The sequence below is a fragment of the Geotrypetes seraphini genome, chromosome 1, assembly GCF_902459505.1.
Source record: "Geotrypetes seraphini chromosome 1, aGeoSer1.1, whole genome shotgun sequence".
Classification (NCBI taxonomy): domain Eukaryota; kingdom Metazoa; phylum Chordata; class Amphibia; order Gymnophiona; family Dermophiidae; genus Geotrypetes; species Geotrypetes seraphini.
Window position 1 is genome coordinate 414,917,278 of NC_047084.1, and position 23,231 is coordinate 414,940,508.

General features: G+C 41.8%; 1 protein-coding gene across 1 annotated transcript in view; it reads left to right on the forward strand.

Moving 5' to 3' along the window:
* The window catches only part of GRIN3A (glutamate ionotropic receptor NMDA type subunit 3A), a 358,631-nt gene that overhangs the window by 197,563 nt on the left and 137,837 nt on the right, over window positions 1-23,231 (forward strand). Inside the window, exon 4 of the mRNA XM_033918694.1 lies at window positions 7,444-8,491. Within this exon, the coding sequence (XP_033774585.1) occupies window positions 7,444-8,491 (1,048 nt within the window). The remainder of the gene's footprint in view (window positions 1-7,443; window positions 8,492-23,231) is intronic.

Consider the following 23,231-nt stretch of genomic DNA (forward strand, 5'->3'; position numbering starts at 1 on the left):
CAAGCACCTTCAGTTTCCTCCAATGCCAGATCTTCTTTGTTAGGGGCTGGTTCTCATGGATGATCCATTCTGCTTTAATCTTATGACCTGGCTCTTGAGCAGGTGCGTCTGAGGTGGAAACAAACTCTGTGATTACTACCCTGGTGCAGGCGAGGAAGCATTCCATGTCTGTGGCCTGTGCCAGGATTTGGTGTATGTTTGACTTCCAGTGTTCTCAGAGGGAGGTTGATCCCCTTTACTAGCCATAGCTTCAGATTTTAGCCTTATTGCAGGAAGGCTGTGCAAAAGGGCTTGCAGTTAATTTGCTTAAGGCTCAGAGCACCCAAATGTAGTCCATATTGTGAATGGTGTAAGACACCTGAGGACCCCTGTGTGTTATCCCTTCCCGCAGAGGAATATTAATCTGGTGCTTTGAGCATTGCAAGGGGATCTGTTTGAGCCACTTCAAAAGGCTACTCTGAAAGATTTCACTGGTGGCCATTTCCTCGGCACGCCACAACTCAGAGATTCAGGCACTGTCATATCAGGAATCCTTTACGGAGGATGGAATTTCACTTCGTACGGTTCTGTCCTTTTTGCCTAAGGTGGTTTCCGCCTTCCATGTGAATCAGCATTTGTTTCTTCCGTCTTTTCTGGAGAAGGATTACACGACTCAGATTCACCAGCTGCAGTTGTTGGACATGTGCAGAGTGCTGCTTCAGTAAGTACAGATCATGAATGGATTTTTGCATTCAGACCACCTCTTCAATCTATACGACGGACTTTCTCGAGGAGATGTGGCCTCCAAGGTGATGATTGCTCAGTGGATCAAGGAGGCCTTGTCTTCCATGTACTTGGTTACCTCTTGGGTGGAGTTACATGTTTTCTCACTGAATGAGATTTGTCAGGTGGCCACATGGTCCTTCTTGCACACTTTTTCGAGACACTACCAAGTGGATGTGGTAGCATGGGGGAGGCTTTTTTCAGGGTGTCGTTTCTCTCTGCAGCACTGTTCGATTTCTGCTCAGACTGAGGTCTGCTCTACTTCATCCTATTTATCTGGATTTGTCTGTTGCTGAAGCTAGAAAAGGAAAAATTATGTCTTACTTGATAACTTTCTTCCCTTAGTCACAGCAGACAAATCCAGAGTCCCAACTTCATGGGGCTCTGCCAGTTCTGTCCTTCTGTGTCTTCATGGTACATAGTTGGCACCTTTATGCTTTGCTTGCATGGTGTCGCTGGATTGTTTGTCCTTGTGTGAGGTGGGGGTCTTGTAAGGGTTAGGTTGGGGTGTTGTTTTTGTCTGCTTAGTTATATATAGTAGAATACTGAGAGATCAAGAAGCATGTCATCCTGTATACAGGCAATCCCCGGGTTAAGAACAAGTTAAGTTGTTAAAGCTGTTCTTAAGTTGGATTTGTATGTAACTCAGAACTTGTACATTTTTAAAATTCTTGCTGCTTACCTCTGCTCCCATCTGACAAATGTGTGAACTGTCCCTACCAATGTTCCCTCTAAGGTACAGGATACACAACCACACATGGTTCTTAAAGTGGCCATGCATCATTCCCAAATCTGCTACAGGAGAAGTGTAGGAGTCTATGATACTGGAAATACTGCTCAGTCAAATTAAATGAAGCTGCAGCCGTGTTCTTAAGTACAAGTTGTACTTAAGTCGGGTGTCTGTAACACGGGGACTGACTGTATCTCCAGTCACAATTCAGTGCTCTCTACGTATCTCCGCATGCTGGTGGATGGACTTAACCCCTTCATCTGGATTCATCTGCTGCGGGTTTTGACCAGGTACTAGGGACCTGGATTGGCCATCGTGAGAATGGGCTACTGGGCTTTATGGACCATTGGTCTAACCCAGTAAGGTTATTCTTATGTTCTTATGATTAAAGGAAAAAAAATTATCAGATAAAACATAATTTTTCCATTTTTTAGATAAAGAAACAGTTCTTGGTTTTGGCTGGAAATATTTTGAACACTGTTCTATAAATGTGCAAATTTCAACTGCTACCAGTTGTTTAAACTGAATTAGCTCTGCTTCTATCAGCATCCTGAAACTCAAAATGGCTAGCTGAGATTTGAAGCGGTGATTTTTGGTCAAGGTGAATCCATGCTCTCAGACTGTCAATCACCATTTCAAGCAATTGCTTTATGTGTTCAAATTATTATTTGGGTTTACTCAACAGACTTTTCAGCTTGCTTCCATAGATGCAAGTCCTTTTCGCTGGAGATAGCCAACGACGCAGTCAAAGTCAGCATTTAAAAATTTCTTTTGTCAAATGAAGCTGTTGATAAACACTTTGGTAGCGTTCATCTTTGCTTTGTAATTGTTCTGACAGGGGTTTCTTGTACCCTGTCTAATTATAGCAGGATTGCTTATCATCCAAGCAATTGTGCAATAATTAGATTTCTGTATCCTTCTCCTGAACTGTCTAGTTCAATTGCCAAGATTCTGACAGCTGATCTGTAAATCTTCCAGAGTAATTTGGAAACTACGGGACACATCTTTCAAGAAGTCATAAAATTGCATTAGCTTTTTCACACAGAGTAACTAATTTAATGATAATGGACTCACTTGTTCAACATATGCCTCCCTACCCTTGGAAACACATTCAATCTTTTAGTCAAAATACATAGGGCTGTTTTTATTGTGTTTCAGTAAATGCTTTATGTTCTACTATACACCTTTCATTAAATCAGCTATCTCTTGATATAAAAGATTTTTCTGAGAGTTCATGTAACTATATATGCTTCATCCTAGATCTGCCTTGCAGGGTATAGAAGCGATGTTTCCATACAGGTATCATAGGTTATCGAGGAGATGCGGCCTCCAAGGCAACTATTGCTTAGTGGATCAGGAGGCCGTGTCTTCAGTGTACTTGTTGCTCAATCCAATTGGTAGACACCTCATGATAAATGGACTCCTTGTGAACATACTTGCATTAGAAGTATGATAGGAAAGCTCATAAAGGAAATTACCAAAAAAAAAGTAGGTGTCAAAAAATGGTTATATAAACAGACCCTTGATACATCCTAAAATTTAAATAAATGAGCTGGCTTCAGATACTGGAGGGCCCTTTTACCAAAGAGCAGTTAAAAGTGGCATTAGCATACCCGTATGCAGGTCATTCCCACATGCTAATACTGTGGGAATTTTTAACGCTAGGATACATTCGCTGATCTTCCAGTTTTTCATATTAATGGCCACATGCTAATTTTCCAATTAGAGTTATATAAACATTGTCTACTCAATTCCTGATACTGCAAATATTCATCAGTACTAAGAAATACAGTATCCTCCCAAATGATGCTAATAATATCTCGCAAGATCTTCAGATGTGCCTTTCATGAGCTATATATTGTACTATATAAGATTTTGGGCATGCGGATCTTCATTTGATCAAAGTGATTTTTTAGTGATAGCCTAATAGTGCTTAATATGTAACTCTTCAAGTAGCTAAACATTCAAAAAGGTTTCAAGTCACTTATATATTTTTTCACAACGTTGGAAAGACATGACCTTACCTGACACTGAAAAGAATATATAAGATAAGTGGCTTGAAATCTGTTTGAATGTTTAACTACTTGAAGAGTTGCATTGGAAAATATTTTTAATTTTTTAATTTGAGTGCAATTTTTGAATATGAATATGGGGGGATATATCTATTTGTTATAGATTACAATTTTAATTGAATTTAGGTGCTATTATAGTGTAATATGATTGTATAATATGTTGCACTTATTTTTGGCTTCAAAATGAATAAAAAAATTTTTTTAAAAAGCTATCACTAAATAATCGCTTGATCAAGTGAAGATTCGCTTACACAAAATCTTATGTAGCACAATATAAAGTTCATGAGAGGCACATCTGAAACAGTGGCATAGTAAGGGTGAGCGGCATCCCTCCCCTGCCCTCCCCCCCCATTGCCGTGCACACCTCCCCCTTCCCTTTCCCCGTACCTTTTTAACTTTTCCGGCATGAGCAGAATGCCTACGTCGGTGTTGGCTCGCCCTTTGACGTCACTTCCTAGACGCAGGTTTCGGAAGAGACATCAGAGAGAGTGCTCATATCGATACAGGCAGCAACCTCGTCCCAGGGAAGTAAAAAAGGTATGGGGGAAGGCAAAGGGTGCACACACGGCAAGGAGAGGAAGACCGTGCCCAGGTCAGACCCTTCCCCCCACCCCCTGTACCTCCTTTACTATGACACTGATCTGAAGATCTTGTGAGATATTATTAGGAGCATTTGGGAGGATACTGTATTTCTTAGAAGTGATAAGTTTTCCAATTAGTAATTGCAACACTAATTAAAGGCAGAGATCTGCCACAAAATACACAACAAACCGAAAAACAGGCACTGGTACTGAAACAGTTGCTTGTCTAGACTCCTTGCTTATAATGTACTAGATTTACTAAAGTACGCTGCAGTGACTGTGTGCATTAATGACATTCTAGAACTTCAGCCACACAGCAGAATTTTAAGCAAAACTAATTAACTGCCCCAAGCAGAAAGCTCATCCCAGTCCGTCTCTGAATGCTTCCTGGAACAGATAATTCTTGAGGGCAGAGCTGAACCTAGGGAAGGAGAGTTCAAGACAAAGGGCTAGATTCACTAAAGTCAGCGATCGTAGCTAAACCTGTTTTCACAGGTTTAGCAACGATCGCTGCTAACCAACCCATTCACTAAACAGCCCACTGCGTGTTTTTCCCCTCGATCATCCATTTTCCAGTCCAGCCATGCAAATTAGTAAAACCCTATGCAAAATAGCCAAGCGACAGATTCACTTAGATTGCTTGGCTATTTAGCATCAGGTTTTACCGATCCTAATACCTGATTTCTGTAGACCTGTTGGTAACTGTGCTACAGACAGGTCTGCCAGTTTTTGTTTTCTTTTATTTTCAATGGCACACATATTTTACGTGTATTACACACGCAAAATATTTGTCCCATTAAAATATGGAAAAAAAAAAAAATCTCCCACTGACGCCGACGGACCTCCCCAACAATCGCATGCACCCCCTCCCCAACAATTGCGGCGACCCACCTGAACCCCCCAAAAATGGCAGGAGGGATGCCCACTCCCTCCTGCCCCCTAAGGTACTCCTGCTCCCCGAAAAAACAGCAGAAGGAATGCCCACTCCCTCCTGCTCGTAAATACCTCCCCCTCCCCCGAAGAAAAAGGCAGGAGGGATGCCCACTCCTTCTTGCCCCTTGAGGCCCCCCTCCCCTTTCCCCATTCCTGTCCCTGTACCTTTGACATTGGGAGCGGAAGGTACTGAAAATACCTCCTACTCCGGCTCCTCCGCGATGACATTGGGCCTTAAGCCCCTCCCCATGCATCATGTGATGCACGGGGAGGGGCCTAAGGCCCTGATTGGCTCAGATGCCTCGGGCTCCTCCCTTGGGAGGGTCCTGAGCCACCTGAGCCAATCAGGGACTTCCCGAGGAAGGAGCCTAAGGAATTCCCTGATTGGCCATTTGTTTTGGCCCCTCATAGTAAAGAGCCTGAGATACAAGGAGAGACAGACACATAGACAGATATACACATATAGAGATACATACAGACATATAAATAATTACCTGAACTACAGGAAATCCTTTGCCCAGTAATTTGACCTGTAAGGAGAGAAAAGAATCAAAATTTAAAGAAAAGAACCAAGTTCTGAAACTTACATAAAGTTAAAAAATTGCTTTAACATAATCACCAAAGCTGTACTTGAAGCCAATCAATATTATAATTAAATAATTTAACTCCTCAATGTACATTTCCCTTCCCCCACCCACCCACCCATATATATGTATTTCTAAAGCAACTGTTTTTAAGATTAACTAGCACTTTATTCTGTGTTTGCAAGGATACACAGCTGTGTGAATTTTAAAATATTTTTATATCAGAAAGAAAGCATTTTAGCGCAAACTATTTATTTATCATCCTATCTGCAATAAAAGTGTATTCTGATTTAGGTTTCCATCCTTTGTAATACTTCTTCCCATAGTCCAGTTGTAAAATCTTTATTAGGGGAATTCATACTGTCCATGGTCTATTTTATTACTGAGCCATCATCATTCCAGTGCAAAACTGCAAACAACATCTTTGGCATCACTGTGACATTAAAAAGGGGAAACCATAATGTGGGGACAAATTGGGCTGACAAGGTATATTAGATTCCACATTAGGAGTCACATTAGATCGCATTCCCCCAGGTCTGCCCTTATCCTGCCCACTTTTTAGTAAGGTGGTCTGAGGGGATATTCAGCATCACTTTCCAGTTAAGGGCCACTGAATATCCCCTCTTAGGCAGCCGGAAGTGATTTAAGCGGTCAGGAGAGTTTCCTGCCACCCTAAAGAGCTCTGAATATATTAGCCCTCTTTTATCTAAATTAATGAAGTAAGAAGTGATGTCCTGTCTCTAGTAGTAATACTGTGAAATTATATTATTTAGCAGCCTGTCCTTAATGGCAATAACAAGATTACTGCTAGGGGTCTGGGTAACATTTTTAACCCAGAACTGCCACGAGCCGGAGTGATTAGGGACCCTGTTAAGAGCTAAAGATGGTATCGGGGTGGGGGTTGAAGGTCTGTCTGGAAGCCTTGAGTGGTTTCTTGATCTGGGAGGTTGGGTGGAGAAATCAGATGCAGAGGGATTCAGGTGGATAGCTTGAGGTCAGGGGGTCTCCTGTGTGTATGTGGGGGGGAGAGCATGATGGTTTCTTGATGTTTGATGGGGGAGCTTGATATTGTCGGGTGGGAAGAAATCCGGGAGACCGGTGGAAAAGAGAGCAGATGCTGATGAGTCAGAAGGGAGAGATTGGATGTCAAGGGCTGATCAGTGGAGGAAATCTGTGCTGTTGGAACATGGTATGAATGGAAATAGGGAACAGTAATTATAAATTTAAAAAAAAAAGCTTCTCCCATACACATGTGGGGTAATGTTGCACCTGTTGCTTTTTAGAAATCACTTTTCCCAATGGACAAAGGAAGACATCAACTTGTAGTCCTGCACATTCTTACATTTATTTTACAAGAGACTCGATGGGGTCTTTTTATTAAGGTGCGCTAACCGATTTAATGCACGCTAAATGCTAAGGCGCCCATAGAATATAATGGATGCCTTAGCATTTAGCGTGAACTAAATCAGTTAGCACGCCTTGATAAAAGGACCCCTATATTTGGAAGAGCTTTGTAAAATATGATGGGAAGTTCCACGTCCCAACCTGAACATCTTAATTCCCCTCCACATCCCATCTGTAAAACTCTACTCACTTTCTATTTTTCTATTTCATATTAGTTTAGGGTTTGCCTGAAAATATTAGCTGGCTATGAATTGAGCCATACTGTGGCTCGCCATACTGTTGCAATTTTACAAACACAAAAATGCTCTAATAAGGTAACACTTCTCCTGTTTGATTCAAATCCTTAATTTATGTCCTTTTTTAAAATTTTTCAATAGGTTTCTAGCCAACACAACATTCAATGGTCTCAGCGGTCACATAAAAGTTACAGATTCTTCCATCATTAATTCAGAAAGCCATTATTTCATCTGGAACCTGCAACATGATCCCATAGGAAATCCAATGTGGACGCGACTAGGAAGCTGGCAAGAAGGAAAGATAGTCATGGACTACGGCATATGGCCAGATCAGACACACAGGCACCGGAATTATTTTCAGCAACCCACAAGGCTGCATCTTAAAGTGGTAACGCTCATAGAGCATCCTTTTGTCTTCACGCGAAATGTGGATGATGACGGGCACTGCCCTGCAGGACAACTGTGCTTAGATCCAATGACAAATGATTCAACAGTGCTTGACGGTTTATTTGAAAGTCTGCAAAGTGGCAATGACACAGTGCCCATTGAATTCAAGAAGTGCTGCTATGGCTACTGCATTGATCTGTTGGAGAAGCTGGCGGAAGATATGAACTTTAATTTTGACCTGTACATTGTTGGGGATGGAAAGTATGGGGCCTTTAAAAATGGTCACTGGACGGGCCTTGTAGGTGATCTCCTGAGTGGGACAGCTCACTTGGCAGTGACATCATTTAGTATTAACACAGCCCGCAGTCAAGTCATCGATTTCACTAGCCCATTCTTTTCAACCAGCTTGGGCATTCTGGTAAGGACCAAGGATACTGCAGCTCCCATTGGAGCGTTTATGTGGCCACTTCACTGGACAATGTGGCTAGGGATATTTGTATCTCTTCACATCACTGCAATATTCCTAACCCTTTATGAATGGAAAAGTCCTTTTGGGATGACACCAAAAGGCCGGAACAGGAATAAAGTTTTCTCTTTCTCGTCTGCATTGAATGTCTGCTACGCTATTTTATTTGGCAGAACAGCTGCTATCAAAACACCCAAGTGTTGGACTGGGAGGTTTTTAATGAATCTTTGGGCTATTTTTTGTTTGTTTTGCCTATCAACATACACAGCCAACCTAGCAGCTGTCATGGTAGGAGAGAAAATCTATGAAGAGCTTTCAGGAATACATGATCCAAAGGTAAGAAATGCTAATCCTCCTTAAATCATAGTCTTCTTCATAAGTGTGGGGTACAGTTTTAAAAATACAGGCCCTGACCGCAATTGGCACTATACCCAGAATTTCAACACCAGGCCATGTTTAGACTCTATCATTGAATTTCTGGGCGTATGGAGCCGGTTAAGTGTGATATTCGTCACTTAACTGTTATAAAGAACTGTATAAAGATAGCACTGCCTGGTATGCAATGCTATTTATACTGTTAACTTTGACTGGTCAAGTTGACTGAATTTAACTGGTTAAATGCCAGCTGCATACCCAGAACACCCCAAAGCTGCCAGTTTCGACTTGAGAGCTAACTGGGAATTTTCAGTGTCACTATCCGGTTAAGTGCTGCTGAAAATGCCCGGATAGCCCCGGCCAGGTGATTTAAATGCCCTGAAGTCTCTCCTGGTTCTTAAATCATTTTGATATTGAGCCCAGACAGGCTATATCTATAGAAGTATGGTCAAGTTCCATGAGAATTTTACGCCAGAATATGTTGGTGTATACTACGAATGGGCAGCCATAACATTTTTCTTACATGTTTCCCTGTGTCATTTCCAGAAAAGTTTGTTTTATTCATTTTCATTTGGCCATTTTTTTTTTTACCACAGCAGCAAAGTCATTGAGCATGCAGTCTTTCAAGAGAAGGCGCTTTATGTATAAACAGTGGCACACTCATTCTGAAAGAGAGAGCACTAAGGCCCAAATTCTGTAACCAGTGCCTAAAGTTTGGCACCTATTTCGGAGGCGCCCAACTAGATAGGCGCCTATCTAAATTGAATAGCTCAATTAAGCTTTTTAATTAGCACTAATTGAAACATAGGCGCCCATCAAGAAAGCGCGATTCTGTAACAAGGCGCCTCTAAAAATTTAGGCAGCCTTCAAAAAAGTAGGCGCTATGCATGGTAGGAGTGGGCGTGGCTATGTGTTAGGTGCCTTGTTGCAGAATCATACCTCTTAAGCGTGCTTATGCTCTCAGCTAGGCTCCTAACTTTTAGTTGTGCCTAGAGCTGGCCTATTTCTTGGGTGCCTTCAAAATAGGTTCCGCTCAGCCTGATTCATTAAACAGCACCCAATTTACTTGAATCGCGTTGAACAGTGCCTAATTAGGCACCTAACTTTTGGGCGCTTCTTATAGAATTCGCCTTTAAGTGCTTGACAGTTTATTTGAAAGTCTGCAACGTGGGTTGCCCATGCGTATTATTTGTGCATGCACTGTTATCAGCAAATGAAAAAACAATATAAATGATAATATACATGATATACAGGAATATAAATGATAATTAACATTTTCTCTGCGTACAGTGTGCTTTGTGTTTTTAAAATTTTATTGTTGGTAGATCATTTTGACTTGGCCACGAAGGTAAGGGGAGGGAGGGAGGGGAGCTGCTGAAAGACATCTAGTAATCCTTGCAGGCTTGATTGTGCAGGGAATTATTTTTGTAAAATTTTTATTAATTTTCTGCTCATTTTCGTTGGATAACGACATGCAGTTGTATGGGATAGGGCATTGACATATCCCATAGCTTTGTAAATAAATTCCCATTCCTAGTGCAAATTTGAAGTAGGGTCATATTCGAGGTTTAAATCTGAATTTGCTATTTGTACAGACAATTTTCAAAGCTTCTTACACAGCCATAAAAATGTGTTCTACCCTGACTACGTAGGCAGCTGCACTGCACAATCTTTCCCCACAATAACTGACCGCTAAACTTTAACTCTGTTAGTAATACTCAGTCTGTAACATTTTTTAATCATTGTAAACCGCATAGAACTTCACGGTCCTGCGGTATATAAACTGTTATTATTATTACTTCAGTGACTTAGTAGGGGGGGCAGGGGGAGTGGACCGCCCCAGGTGCCATCTTGGTGGGAGCGCCAGCACCTCTCCTCTCCGCCCTTTGCTCCTTCCCACTCCTTCCCACTACGTGCACACCTTCGATTCCCCGCCACCGTACCTCTAGTTCTTTGCCGGCACGAGAAGTAGCGCCTACCTGCTGCTCGCACTGGCCTCGGTGCTCCCCTCTGATGTTACTTCCGGGTCCCGCAACTAAGAAGTGACGTCAGAGGGAGAGCTGAAGCTGGCACGGGCAGCAAGTTAGAGATGCTGCTTGTGCCGGGGAAGCTAAACAGGTATGGGGGAAGGGAAAGAGAGCATGCACTGGTGCAGCGGGAGAGCGGGGAAGGAGCGGGAGATGCAGAGAAAAGGGCGAGGGGGGCATCTCTGCCCCCAGGTGCCTCCCACCCTTGCTATACCACTGAGCACACATGGTAAAAAGGGGCAGCATTAGGCTAGTGGGGGGGAAATATTCATAGGGATTACATTTTCAACTCCCCATACATACACTTCATGTGTATGCACTTGCATCTAATTAAAGTACGTGCTATTTAAAGTATGTGCTTCAAATGTCAAAGGGAAACTTCATAAAGAATTTATCTTTGAAAATATGTTTTCAGCATGGAAACTTAAAAAATTCCCCCCAAATATATGTTTATTTGCAGTGTCGCAAAAAGCTTTGTTTTGCATCATGAATACTCCAAGGAATGGTATTTTGAATGTTGCATTCTAAATTCACAGGGTCCAATGTTGAGACGGTGGGAGGCAGCCCGGCTATCTCCCATGGTCAGCAGTGATGACGAATATTCAGTGCTGGAGCCCTACCCGGCAACCGGCATTGAATATCCAGGCCAAAGTTTGCCACTGTAGACGTAGCCAAGCCGATATTCATCAGCTAGCCAACTAATACCTAGTGGTCAAAGATAGACCTGTTTTTTTGGCACGTCTGTGTAGCTGCTAGCCTTAGCCAGTCAGCTGCAACATATTGGCAGTGACTGGCTATGTTGCGTGACATTGCCAGTCACCAGGCTATCCGCCGACTCAGATAACTGGCTATCTGCTATTTGGATGGCCAGGAACCATTCCTGGCCGGCCAAATAGTGCTGAATGATGAGTTTGATAGTCACCATTGTTTCTGATATTAGGTCACAAATTTTGAATATAAACTGATTTGTTAATAAGTATGACATTTGTTTCACAAAAAGAAATACTGTCTTCTAGCAGTATGATGTGTGATAAATCTGAAGTAATAGGAAAATGAGTTCTAGACACACAAAAAAAACAAAACACCAAAATAAAGACATCCACACCCAGAAAGTTATGTCGTTTTCTGGGATCTTTATTTCAGGTCTCTGCTTGATTTAAGGTGAACAGTAGATTAAAGTCCAATGCACCAGGCTTGACAAACACAAATAGATTCACTTCTAACATATAAGGTTTAGATTGCTTCTTCCAGGTTTTAAAACTTCAATAAAGTAGTTCTATGCAAATGAGCCTCAAAAGTCCACTGGTGACTTCTAAACCAAACCTTCTAGAACAGTCTTTTCCAGCTTCAGTCTCTAGAAAGCCTATCTTCAGGCAATTAAAAATAATTCTATTCTCAAAAACAGTTCATCTAAGTGTCTGTTCAAGCTTCAGCAGTCCCTTAGTGTATGAGAAAGACTGGCAGGCTTTCTAATGGTTGCAGCCCAACTTTTAACAGCCCCCCTCCCTACCACTTAGTTTCATTGCTTTAGGTAACTCCATAGTTAGCACTGTGCCATTGTCCCAATTTCTTCCCTCTGCTCCTTTCCTCGAGCTATACAAAAATCGCGAGGCTGTCCAGGGCCATCATTTTGGCTTTCAGTCTTTTGCCTAGAGTTCCTGCAGGGCTGGCTCAAATAAGAAAGGCTGCATGTCCTCTCTTTATTGTCCCCTTTTCCCTAATTGAGGCATTGTCAGTCCCTGTGCATAGCTATGGAACCAGCTTGCTAAAGTTTCATGATCCTGCTGGCATGCTCCCCTTCCCCTGTTCTTAAAGGCAGTGGCATAGCAAGGGGGGGCTGGGGAGGGAGGTCCGCCCCGGGTGCACGCCCCAACGAGGTGCACAGCTGGCCACCCACCGGGGAATAGGCTGCCGCCAGGAAAAGGCTTCCACTGCCATCATCGGGAACAAGTCGGCCGAGTTCTCCCTTCTTTTCTTCCCTGCAGAGCTGACCAACTCTCGCCACCTGACAATTCTGATGTCGGAGAGGACGTTCTGGGCCAGCCAATCGCTACCTGGCTGGCCCAGAACGTCCTCTCTGACTTTAGAATTGACGTCGGGCATCAAAGAGTTGGTCGGCCCTGCGGGAAAGAGAAGCAGGGCAAACTTGGAGCCAGCCTGTTCCCGATTGCAGCAGTGGCAACGGCAGCCTATCCCCAGCAGCGGTGGCATAGGGGAGGGAGAAAGAAAGAAACGAGGGGGGGGGACAGGGAGCCAGAAAGAAAGGGGGCAGGGTGAAACAAAGAAAAAGAAAACATGGGGCACAGAGAGAGAGAGAGAAAGACAGACAGAGAGAAAGAAAGAGGGCATGGAGAAAGAAAGAAAGAAAGAAGGGAGCAGAGTGAAACAAAGAAAGAAATGGGGCACGAAGAGAGAGAGAAAGACAAACACACAGAAAGAAAGGGGGCATGAAGAGAGAAAGAAAAGGGGGCAGGATGAAAGAAAGAAAAAGTTGGGGGAGGGAATGAGGTCTGGAGGAGAGGAAGCATACAGGAGGCTGAAAGAAGGGAAGAAATATTGGATGCACAGTCAGAAGAATAAAGTGCAACCAGAGACTGATGAAATTACCAAACAAAGGTAGGAAAAATGATTTTATTTTCAATTTAGTGATCAAAATGTGTCCGTTTTGAGAATTTATATATGCTGTCTATATTTTGCACTATGGCCCCCTTTTACTAAACCGCAATAGCGGTTTTTAGCGCAGGGAGCCTATGAGCATTGAGAGCAGCGTGGGGCATTCAGCGCAGCTCCCTGCGCTAAAAACCGCTATCGCGGTTTAGTAAAAAGGGAGGGGGTATATTTATCTATTTTTGTATAGTTGTTACTGAGGTAACATTGCATAAAGTCATCTGCCTTGACCTCTTTGAAAACCCATGGGATATAAATGATAATTAACATTTTCTCTGCGTACAGTGTGCTTTGTGTTTTTAAAATTTTATTGTTGGTAGATCATTTTGACTTGGCCACGAAGGTAAGGGGGAGGGGAGCTGCTGAAAGACATCTAGTAATCCTTGCAGGCTTGACTGTGCAGGGAATTATTTTTGTAAAATCATGTTTTGTTATGTGACTGGCATTATTTAGACTTTAATTTCTATGAATGAATAGAATGAAAATGATATAAAATTACTTGCATGTTTTTATGTGCGTGCGCTGAAGGAAAGTGGAGAGAGAGTGGGCTGAGGACGCTGAAGGGAAATGGGGAAGAGAGAATGGGGAGAAGACGCTGATTTATAAATTGACAATTGTACAGAATATTGTTTCTTTTTATACTTTAATATAATAAGTTCAATATAAAACAATTCAAGGCTTGGATGGAATCAGGTGGTTTGCGGGGATGGGGACCGAGCTTACGAGGATTAGTCCAGTAAAATGGTATTTTCTTATTTCTCATTATTTGTTTAATTTTTATTTGTTAATTTGTAAAGTGATGATTGTTATGTATCAGTTTTTTCAAATTTACATCTACTGTCTATATATTTTACACAATATTAGAGGACATGTGTTATTGTTTTTGTGGTGTTGTGGTGTTGCATTGTATGCAGTCTGGTTTCTTGGCGGTTCAGTTTAACTTTTGTCTACATATTTCTATTTTTAGTTTGTGATTATTCCATATTGGGCAAAGATGTATCTGAGTTCTGTGTGTATGAAAAGAACATAGTTTTCAGTTGGCATTGACTGCAGGATCAATTGACTGTGCGGGATCTGGCTTGTTTAGTTTTACAATGTATGTGTTGGTGTTCTAGTGCTCACTGTAGTGTTTAAGATGCTGCCTTTTCGTAGGTACACTCTTGTTGTGCGATATGTGGATTGTTACTAAAAATCATATTTTTCATATAGATGGGGGGGTGTCAAAAAATGATGGGTCCCGGGAGTCAAATATGCTAGGTACGCCACTGCTTAAAGGGCAAGCCTTCTTTGGGTTTCCTGAACAGAGTTACCTGACCAATCCCTGTTTACACAAACAAAGGTAGTGCCAACTTCTAGATTAAACAAAGGAGCACTGCCTTTTGCAATTATAGAGTCCTCCCTCTTGTAACACCTCCTCCTTCCTCCTCCCTTGGGGGCCAAAACAATGGCCAATCAGGGACTTCCTTAAGCTCAGGTGCCTCAGGCTCCTCCCTTTTATATATTAGGCAGATATTTTGCATATGTAATACATGCAAAATATCTGTGCTATTAAAAAAAAAAGAATAAAAAAACAGCAGAAGCCATGACAGCAGTGACAGAAGGCTGCTTCTCCTGTCACTACTGTCAGAGCTCTGCGCATATCTCAATTGTGATTGGGTCAGTGAGTTTGCATGCAAGTGTCTTGCACCTCCGTGCAAATCATTTACATGTAAACTTGATAGTGAATCAATCGCTGTTTGAAAATCAGCCAGAGAATTGGCCAACAGCTATCTTTAGTGACTCTGGGCCTATATCCTCCACTGCCCCAGATAGATCTTGAGCCCACATGGACATATAGGGAAAATGTTTGAAGTCCTTGTATATAAACCACTTTGAGTGTGGTTGTATAACTACAAAAACGTGATATACAAGTTCCAATCCCTTTCCCTAATTCCAGAAAAAACACTGCAGAAAATTGTACTAATACTGAAAAAAAGCAATACCACAGTGCATCTAAATCTTTGCAGCTTCTCTAACTTTTTATTATCATAAACCTGATTACACAATGCAAGGTAAGTGCTCCTACAATAGTTTCAAGAAAGAAACTAGGACATAAAAAAAACTTAAACCTAAAGACATGATTGAATTCTGTAAAGTTGATTGATGACACTATTGCAAGATCTTGTGAACACAGTAGAGAATACAGCAATGGGAAAACAGCATTGTCTACTTTCTCATATCATGTTCATTTAAAAACAGTCACAAAATGTTTTCAGTTTGGTGATGGAGTAGCACCAGTGTAGACAAAATTGCATCTCTGGATAAATGAATAATTACTGCTCCTCTTCCTCCATCTCAGTAAATAATACTGCCATTGTTCCAGTCTCCTCTGTTCGCAATCTTGGAGTGGTCTTCAATTCTGACCTCTCATTTTCTAAGCATATCCAACAAGCTGCTATGACCTATTGCTCTTCAATATTACCAAAATTCACCCCTTCCTCTCTGAGCACACTACCCGGACCCTTATCTAAGCTCTCGTAACCTTATGCTTTGATTACTCTAATCTACTCCTAACTGGTATTCTGCAGTGTTGCCTCTTCCCTTTACAATCTGTGCAAACTCTACTGCATTACTCATCTACCAATCTCACTACGCTCAGTCACTGCACCGGCTCCCTATCTGCCATTGCATACAGTTCAAGATCTTATTGCTGACCTACAAGTGTGTTCATTCTGCTGTCCTTCAATATCTCTCCTCGCTTCTCTCTCCTTATATACCTCCAAGAGAACTTCATTCCTCAGATAAGTCACTCTTAGCATTACCCTTCTCCTCCACTGCCAATTCCAGACTTCGTTCCTTTCATCTAACTTCCCCCTTTACCTGAAATAAATTACCCGAGTTTGTCCTTCAAGCCCCTTCCCTTCCCTTGTTTAAAAGCAGACTGAAAACTCAACTTTTTTATATAGCTTTCAATCCTTAACCCTACTCCTCTGCCCTCCAACCCAGCCAGCTGATTGACTGTTCCCCTTGACTATATCCATGACATCCTGTTTGTCTGTCTTGCCTGTTTAGATTGTAAGCTCTAAGGGACTGTCTTCTTATTCTTTGTGACTCTGTGTAGCGCTGTGTGCGTCTGGTAGCACTATAGAAATAATTAATAGTAGTAGTAGTAGTAGCTGACAAGAATTCCTGGTATTATTGCTGTTCACATTAGTAATTTATGGCTTGGCATTAGCATTAAGCCATTGACTGAGAATTAATTTCTCTCAAAAGGTCAGAGTCAAGACCACGTTGCTTGAATATTGAAATTATTGAAATAAATTGGAAAATGCAGGGCTGGCTTAACCATTAGGAAGACTAGGTGATTACCAAGGGTGTCAAATAGCAGTTGCAGTAAAAGCAAAGAAATACAAAACTATATACCAGCATAGGATAAAATTAAGAGGTGATAGGCTTAGAAGTAATCTAAGGAAATACTTTTATACAGAAAGGGTGGTAGATGCGTGGAACAGTCTACCGGAAGAGGTTGTGGAGACAGAGACTGTGTCTAAATTCAAGAAAGCATGGGATAGTCACGTGGGATCTCTTAGAGAGAGGAAGAGATAATGGTTACTGTGGATGGGCAGACTGGATGGGCTATTTGGCCTTTATCTACCATCATGTTTCTATGTTTCTATGGGCGTGTGCCATGAGTGGAAAGATAGGAAGGAAATCCAAGTTTACTAGGAAAGGGTGAACTGTGGTGAAAAAGGGGTGGGAAAAGAGAAGTGGGTATAGGTATTTCTAGGCAGGGTAGATTGTAAATAGCCTGATAAATTAGGCTGAGAGCCAGGGGAGGGAAGTAGAGGGTAAAAAGAAACAACACGAGGAATGGCATTTAAGGACCAACTGGCTCAGATCTCATTACACTTTATGAGTTTGCTACTTCCTCCCCTCCTTTTGAGGTTCAGTTAAGGGTGTGATGTGATAGGCTGGCCTCTGTTGCACTTTATTTTTTGGTTATTTTGTGTATATATTAATTAATTTATTTATTTTAGTATTTCTAGACCACTTATAGCCTAAATGGTACTCAGGGATCAAATTCTATATGTAGCACATAAAATTGTTGTTGAAAAAAACCGCTTTAGTGATAATCTATAAATGGTATGGCCATTTGCATCAACATAAACGTGGTGCAAATCCTTGTGTCTAAAGTTAGACATGGATGCTGTTTATTCTATAATTACGAATGTAAATGTGAAGAACTTTGATTCACTCATAACCATTTTCTTGCCTCCTTTTTGGCACCACACATAAAATTTAGGTGCAGATCTTGTACTTTAATTTACCTGTCTAAATTGAAATTAAATTAATACTGATATTTGCTTGTTAAGAAGCCAATCAACAATAATTTGAAGGTTATTCAATTAAGTTGTGTGCTCAAATTGGGCATGTGCCAAAATTAGCACATGCAACTCAAAGCGTCATATATAGAATTGGGGGGGGGGGGGGGTAAATGATCTGGGATCTTTACCTTCTTCTTCCCACAGTCTGGTATCTTTCTCTCTTCTTTCATTTCCCTCTTCCCCCACTTTGTGGTCTGACATCTCTTTGTCTTTCCCTTCCCCTCCCCCTACCTTAGTCTGGAATCCCTCCCTCCTCTTTTTTTTTTTTTTTTTATATTTTATATTTCACATATTCTACAATTCTATGCAGATTACAAATTATGCAGGTACTCAAGCATTATTCTCTAACTGTCCACTCTATCTAATGTACCTGGAGCAATAGAGATTAAGTGACTTGCCCAGGGTCACAAGGAGCAGTGTGGGATTCAAACCCACAACCTCAGGGTGGCAAGGCTGTGGCTCTAACCACTGCACTACACACTCCCACACTTCCTTTCCCTGGTCTGACAGCTCTCTCCTTTCCTTTCCCCCGTGGCCTGGCATCTTTATCTGCCCCTTCCATTACCTCCCCTGGAGGTCTGGCGTCTTTCCTTCCCTTTTCTCCCCATCCTCGTGGTCCTGCATCTCAATTAGCCACCCCCACCTTGGGATCCGGTGCTTGCTCACCTGGTGCTGCTGTAAATCTTCGGGCTTTTGGCAGCATGACTGAAGTAAACATGCAGCCTTCGGCAGCGACCCGAAAGCTGGCTGCAGGAGCCCTTCACAAAATAAATAAATAGTGACCACACAATGCCCTGTGACAGTTCTTGAATTATTAGAATACCAATGCAGTCAAAAATGGTACAGAAAGCAAACAAAAGTTAGTAATCCAAAAAGCTGTAACAGGAGAAGAAATCCTATGTGACCTCATCGCTAGCAAATGATGTATAGAATGTTTCACTCTAACTCTTTTGCCCCTGTGCTTTACCTTTTATACTCACTACACCTATTTGCCTTCTATAAGACTATAATTTTTCTGCCAAGCCTGCTGTATGCTTTCCCTTGAGGGTTTTTAACAAATCTGCTTAAGACAACACATTTCCTCTTTGGTTCTTGGTTTGTATAGCCATACCCTTAAACAGATCATCCCACCCCCTCCCAACCTGAACTTTCTGGTACTTTTCAGCTTTCTTTGGTTTGAGGAGCTGACCTTGTTTGTGTTCCCTTTTCCTTGATAAGATTGTCTTTTGTTGAAGAATCACATGTTGTTTTTCTCACGGCCATGACCAATGTCAGAAAGTTCTGCTTCGCAAAGCAGGTGGTGAACGCCTGGAACGCTCTCCCAGAGGATGTGATGGAGGAAACCACCATTTTAGGATTTAAGGTAAAATTGGACGCACATCTTCTTGTGGGACACATTGAGGGATACAAATGATTAAGGTATTCGCCCAGGTACGCCTGGCTAAGCCTCCGCTTGTGCTGACCACCGGACTGGACCCCAGGTCTGATCCGGTGCAGGCATTTCTTATGTTCTTATGTTCTTGCTTGTGGTTACACCCGATTCTCCTTATGCTGGACAGATACTGCTGTGTCTGCAATAATGTATTGGCTCAGACAGCTAGCAACACATCATATTCTGCAAAGCCTCCATTTTGCTTCTGTCCTCCATTTTGTGTGCACTCTTCTTCAGTCTATTCTTTCTCACTGCTTTCCGCCTATGCGGGAACAGGAAGCAGTAGCAGAGGAGAAGCTTCCGGGTCACCAAAGGCTGCTTGTTTACTTCAGTTACGCTGCCGATGGCCAAAGACTTCCAGCATCACTGAGTGAGCATACACTGGATCCTGCAAAAGAAAGGGGGGGGGGGGCAGGGAGGATTCTGAATAGGTGCGGTAGGGGGGAAGGAGAACTCTGGATAGGTGTGTGAGCTGCTTAAGGGGTACTAGATGGGGGTATTAAGGGGACAAAAATTATAAAATTAAATACCACCCGGACTCCCGCCACAGTCCTCAGAAAGAGGACATCTCTGGGGAAACCTGGACATCTGATAATCCTAAGATTAAGGAGGGGTCAAGCCTTAATCCCTCCAGTGGTCAGCTGGTCATTCAGAACACCTTTCATTTTATACTTGACATGATTGAAATAGGATTAGAGAAAAACACCCTTCTTTTCCCCCTTGGACATTTCTTCCTGTTCCATTGGATGTCCTAATTTTGGTCCTGCCCTAGTCCCTCCTACAAGATGCCTCCAACACGCCCCCTTTCTATTTGGTTGAATTACAGTGTAAAACATACAAAATTTGCCTTTCAAAAATGATTATTTGGCCTTTTTTGGGCCATTTTGAGACATCCATTTGCTTTGGAAAATGAGCGCTATAGGCTGGGAAATTTTCAAAATCTTTTCTGGCTCTGTACCCATTAAATCTTCATCTAAAAATTGTACATCCTATACTGTATATGGGTGAAATGCACACTTTATTTCACTATAACTAGTACTTTTAATTGCACTTCTGTGAATACCTTCATAGAGAACACTTAGATCAGGAGCAGCGAAAATGTAAGTAGTTGGGCTGGAAAATGTATACACAGAAAAGGGAAGTACAGCTATCAGCAGATAATTTTTCTTTGGCCAGTTTCAAAATTGAATGGGTGTGATGCAAAATTTGAGGAATTTGTATCTGATTGCACAGATGTGGAAAAGTCCTTCATAAAAATGTCTTTTTTTTTTTTAATACTCTTTATTCATTTTCAAAATTACATTAAGTGTTATGAACTATTCCTTCACATTAACAATAAATACATCACTTATAAACAATCATTGATACATTTTATAAATTCTTATCCCCTCCCCAAACCCAACCCTCCTTCCCATATAATCCATTATCATATAAAACATGTAACAATAAAATCCCCCCCTCTCTGCACCCTAAGTTGAAAAATATAAGGGAAACAATTTTAAATTAATCTTTACAATACTTCGTTAATGGTTTCCACACATCCTGAAACTTCTTAAAATAACCCCGTTGTAATGCAATAAACCTTTCCATTTTATAGACATAAATATGTCTTGTGGAACTGAGATTCTTCTTTTATAAGGAATTGTTTGATAGATGATATGCCAACTGTAATTCTCTTGTTAAAGGGGTTGTTATACCAAATATTTTAAATATATGCCTCATTATGTTAATATGTAGGGTGCCTACCTGATAAACTGTTCCCCATGATAATATTTTCATAAAACTGTGAACCTTCACTGAACAATTAAGTGATATTGCCAGCAGCCGTTATTATTATTGTCTAATCACTCATTGCGACAATAATTAGTTGCCTGAACTATAAAACAATAGACAAGGACAAATGTCTTGCAATAACACCCATTACAAGTGCCATATTGTTGTAAGCAAACAGAAATGGTATTGTTGTTTTGTCTCTGTTTCCCTGCAATTCTTCAGCTTCTTCGTTTACTGGGTCACAAGGACCCCTGCAGGTCATTTTCTTAGTTGCATTTCCAACAGCCTTCAACTAACGGCTAATAAATATAGGCTGGGAAATGGAATCTGGGACAAAAAATGCTACAGGGTTACACAGAAAACATAACCCATTTTACATGGAGCTTATGTTCTAGTTAAGTCAGACAAAACAGCTAGCAAAATGCTAATAAAAGGACCCTGTGTCAAAATGACAAACAGCTATAATAGAGAAGATTTAAAGCAACTGTGATTATCTGAGAAAGGTGCAATTTTTCATTGATTAATCCTGTTAAAAAAAAAAGTGCCATCTTAGGAGTTAATTTTAAAAGTGACTGCAGTGAAGTGAGCTAAAGTTTGTTGTTTTCACTGGAGGCAGATCTGCACTAGAAAAAAATGCTTCTAATCCATGCATAGCTGCCCTGTTACAGGTGGTTAAGCATTTTTCCCTGAGGTGGTTGGAGGGAATATGAAAGTGCAAGCAGCAGAAACAAAACATAAAAAGATAAGAACATAAGAAGTTGCCTCCACTGGGTCAGATCAGAGGTCCATCGCGCCCAGCGGTCCGCTCCCGCAGCTGCCCATCAGGCCTATGACCTGTGAAGTGGTCCCTGACTATTCCTATAACCTACCTCTACTTCTATCTGTACCCCTCAATCCCCTTATCCTTTAGGAACCTATCTAAACCTTCCTTGAACCCCTTGTAAAGTGAGGCACCGCCATAAAACAAGAAAGTTAAAATAAAATCAGGACCCAGGAGCAACTTTAGGCCCCAGTTTTCTAAATGGTGGTAAAATAGCAATTTTCTTCAGAATTCACTAACATTACCATGGTAAATTATATTTATATTGCTACTGCTGGCGGATTGTATGTTGTTGGCCTCAGCGAGATCGATGAGCTGAAATTTCCTGCCGGTCTGCGCATGGCCGGAGAGATCATGGGGAGTCTCCAACAGTGGCTTTCTCCCCTCCCAGCAGCTCTCAGTACTTGCCAGCGCAGCGATTCACTTCGGCAGCCTTGGGGCTTTTGTTGAGTCACAGCCCGCCTCTGATGATGCAACTTCCTCTTTCCTCAAAGGCGGCATGACACATCAAAGGACTCAAGGCTGCCTTAGTGAATTGCTGATGCTGGCAAGTACCAAGAGCTGCTGGGAGGGGAGAAAGTCACTGTTGGAGGCTGGGAAGCTTCTGGACAAGGGAAAATAAAGGGACAGCTGCTACTGGACCAGGAGGGAGGGAGAAGGAGAGATGCTTCTGGGAGGGTAGGAGGGAAAGGGAAGGGAAGAGAGTTACTGCTGGACAGGGGGAGGAGGGAAGGGAGAAGGAAAAAAGGAAGGAAACAGCTTGATAGGGAGATTAGAGGAAGGGAAGGGGTCAGGGTGGAATGGAGAGATCAGATGAGGGAAAGGGGAGAGACAGGAATGAGAAAGTAGAGAGTGATGCTGGGAAGGGGGTCAGCAGAGAAACAGAGAGGGACAAAGATGCTAGATATGGTGTAGGAGAGATAAAAATGAAGAGTGCAGTGAAGCTGGAATGAATCATGTAAAAAGGAGAGAGTAGGCGCAGGCTGGATGGAAAAGGGAGAGGGGCATAGAAAAAAACCAGATACCATATGGAAGGGGCAGATGCTGGATTGAAGAGACAGAGAAGGCAGACACTGGAAGGAAGAGAGTGAAAAGAAGATGAAAGCAGAAACCAAGGGACAGTTGCCCTAGTTGCAGTCCTCTAATACTATTCCTGTCATATGTGACTGCGGTATTCTGTTAGCATATTTCTATCTAGCATTCTGTAATAATTTGGCTTATTCAGTTTTCTTGATAGTGGAGGGAATATATGTGAAGGGGAAGGGGAGACAGGGATTTTGTTGATCCTTGCTCTGTATTTGTATTTATAAAATAACAATTGTACAGAATATTGTTTCTTTTTATACTTTAATAAAATAAATTCAATATAAAATCATAACTGAGGCTTGTGCGGATGGGATCACATGGTTTGCGGGGATCGAGCTCGCGGAGACGGGGCGGAAATAGTTTTTTTAAATTTCAGTAGTTTGCCAGTCCACAAAATAATTATTTTATTTCTGCCGGACCATAGGTGTAAAAAGGTTGAAGAACACTGCTCTAGTCTATATGGTCATATGGGGTTGCATCAAACTGTAAGGGGATGCCAACATTTTACTTGGTGTTTCAGGGCAGGACCTGG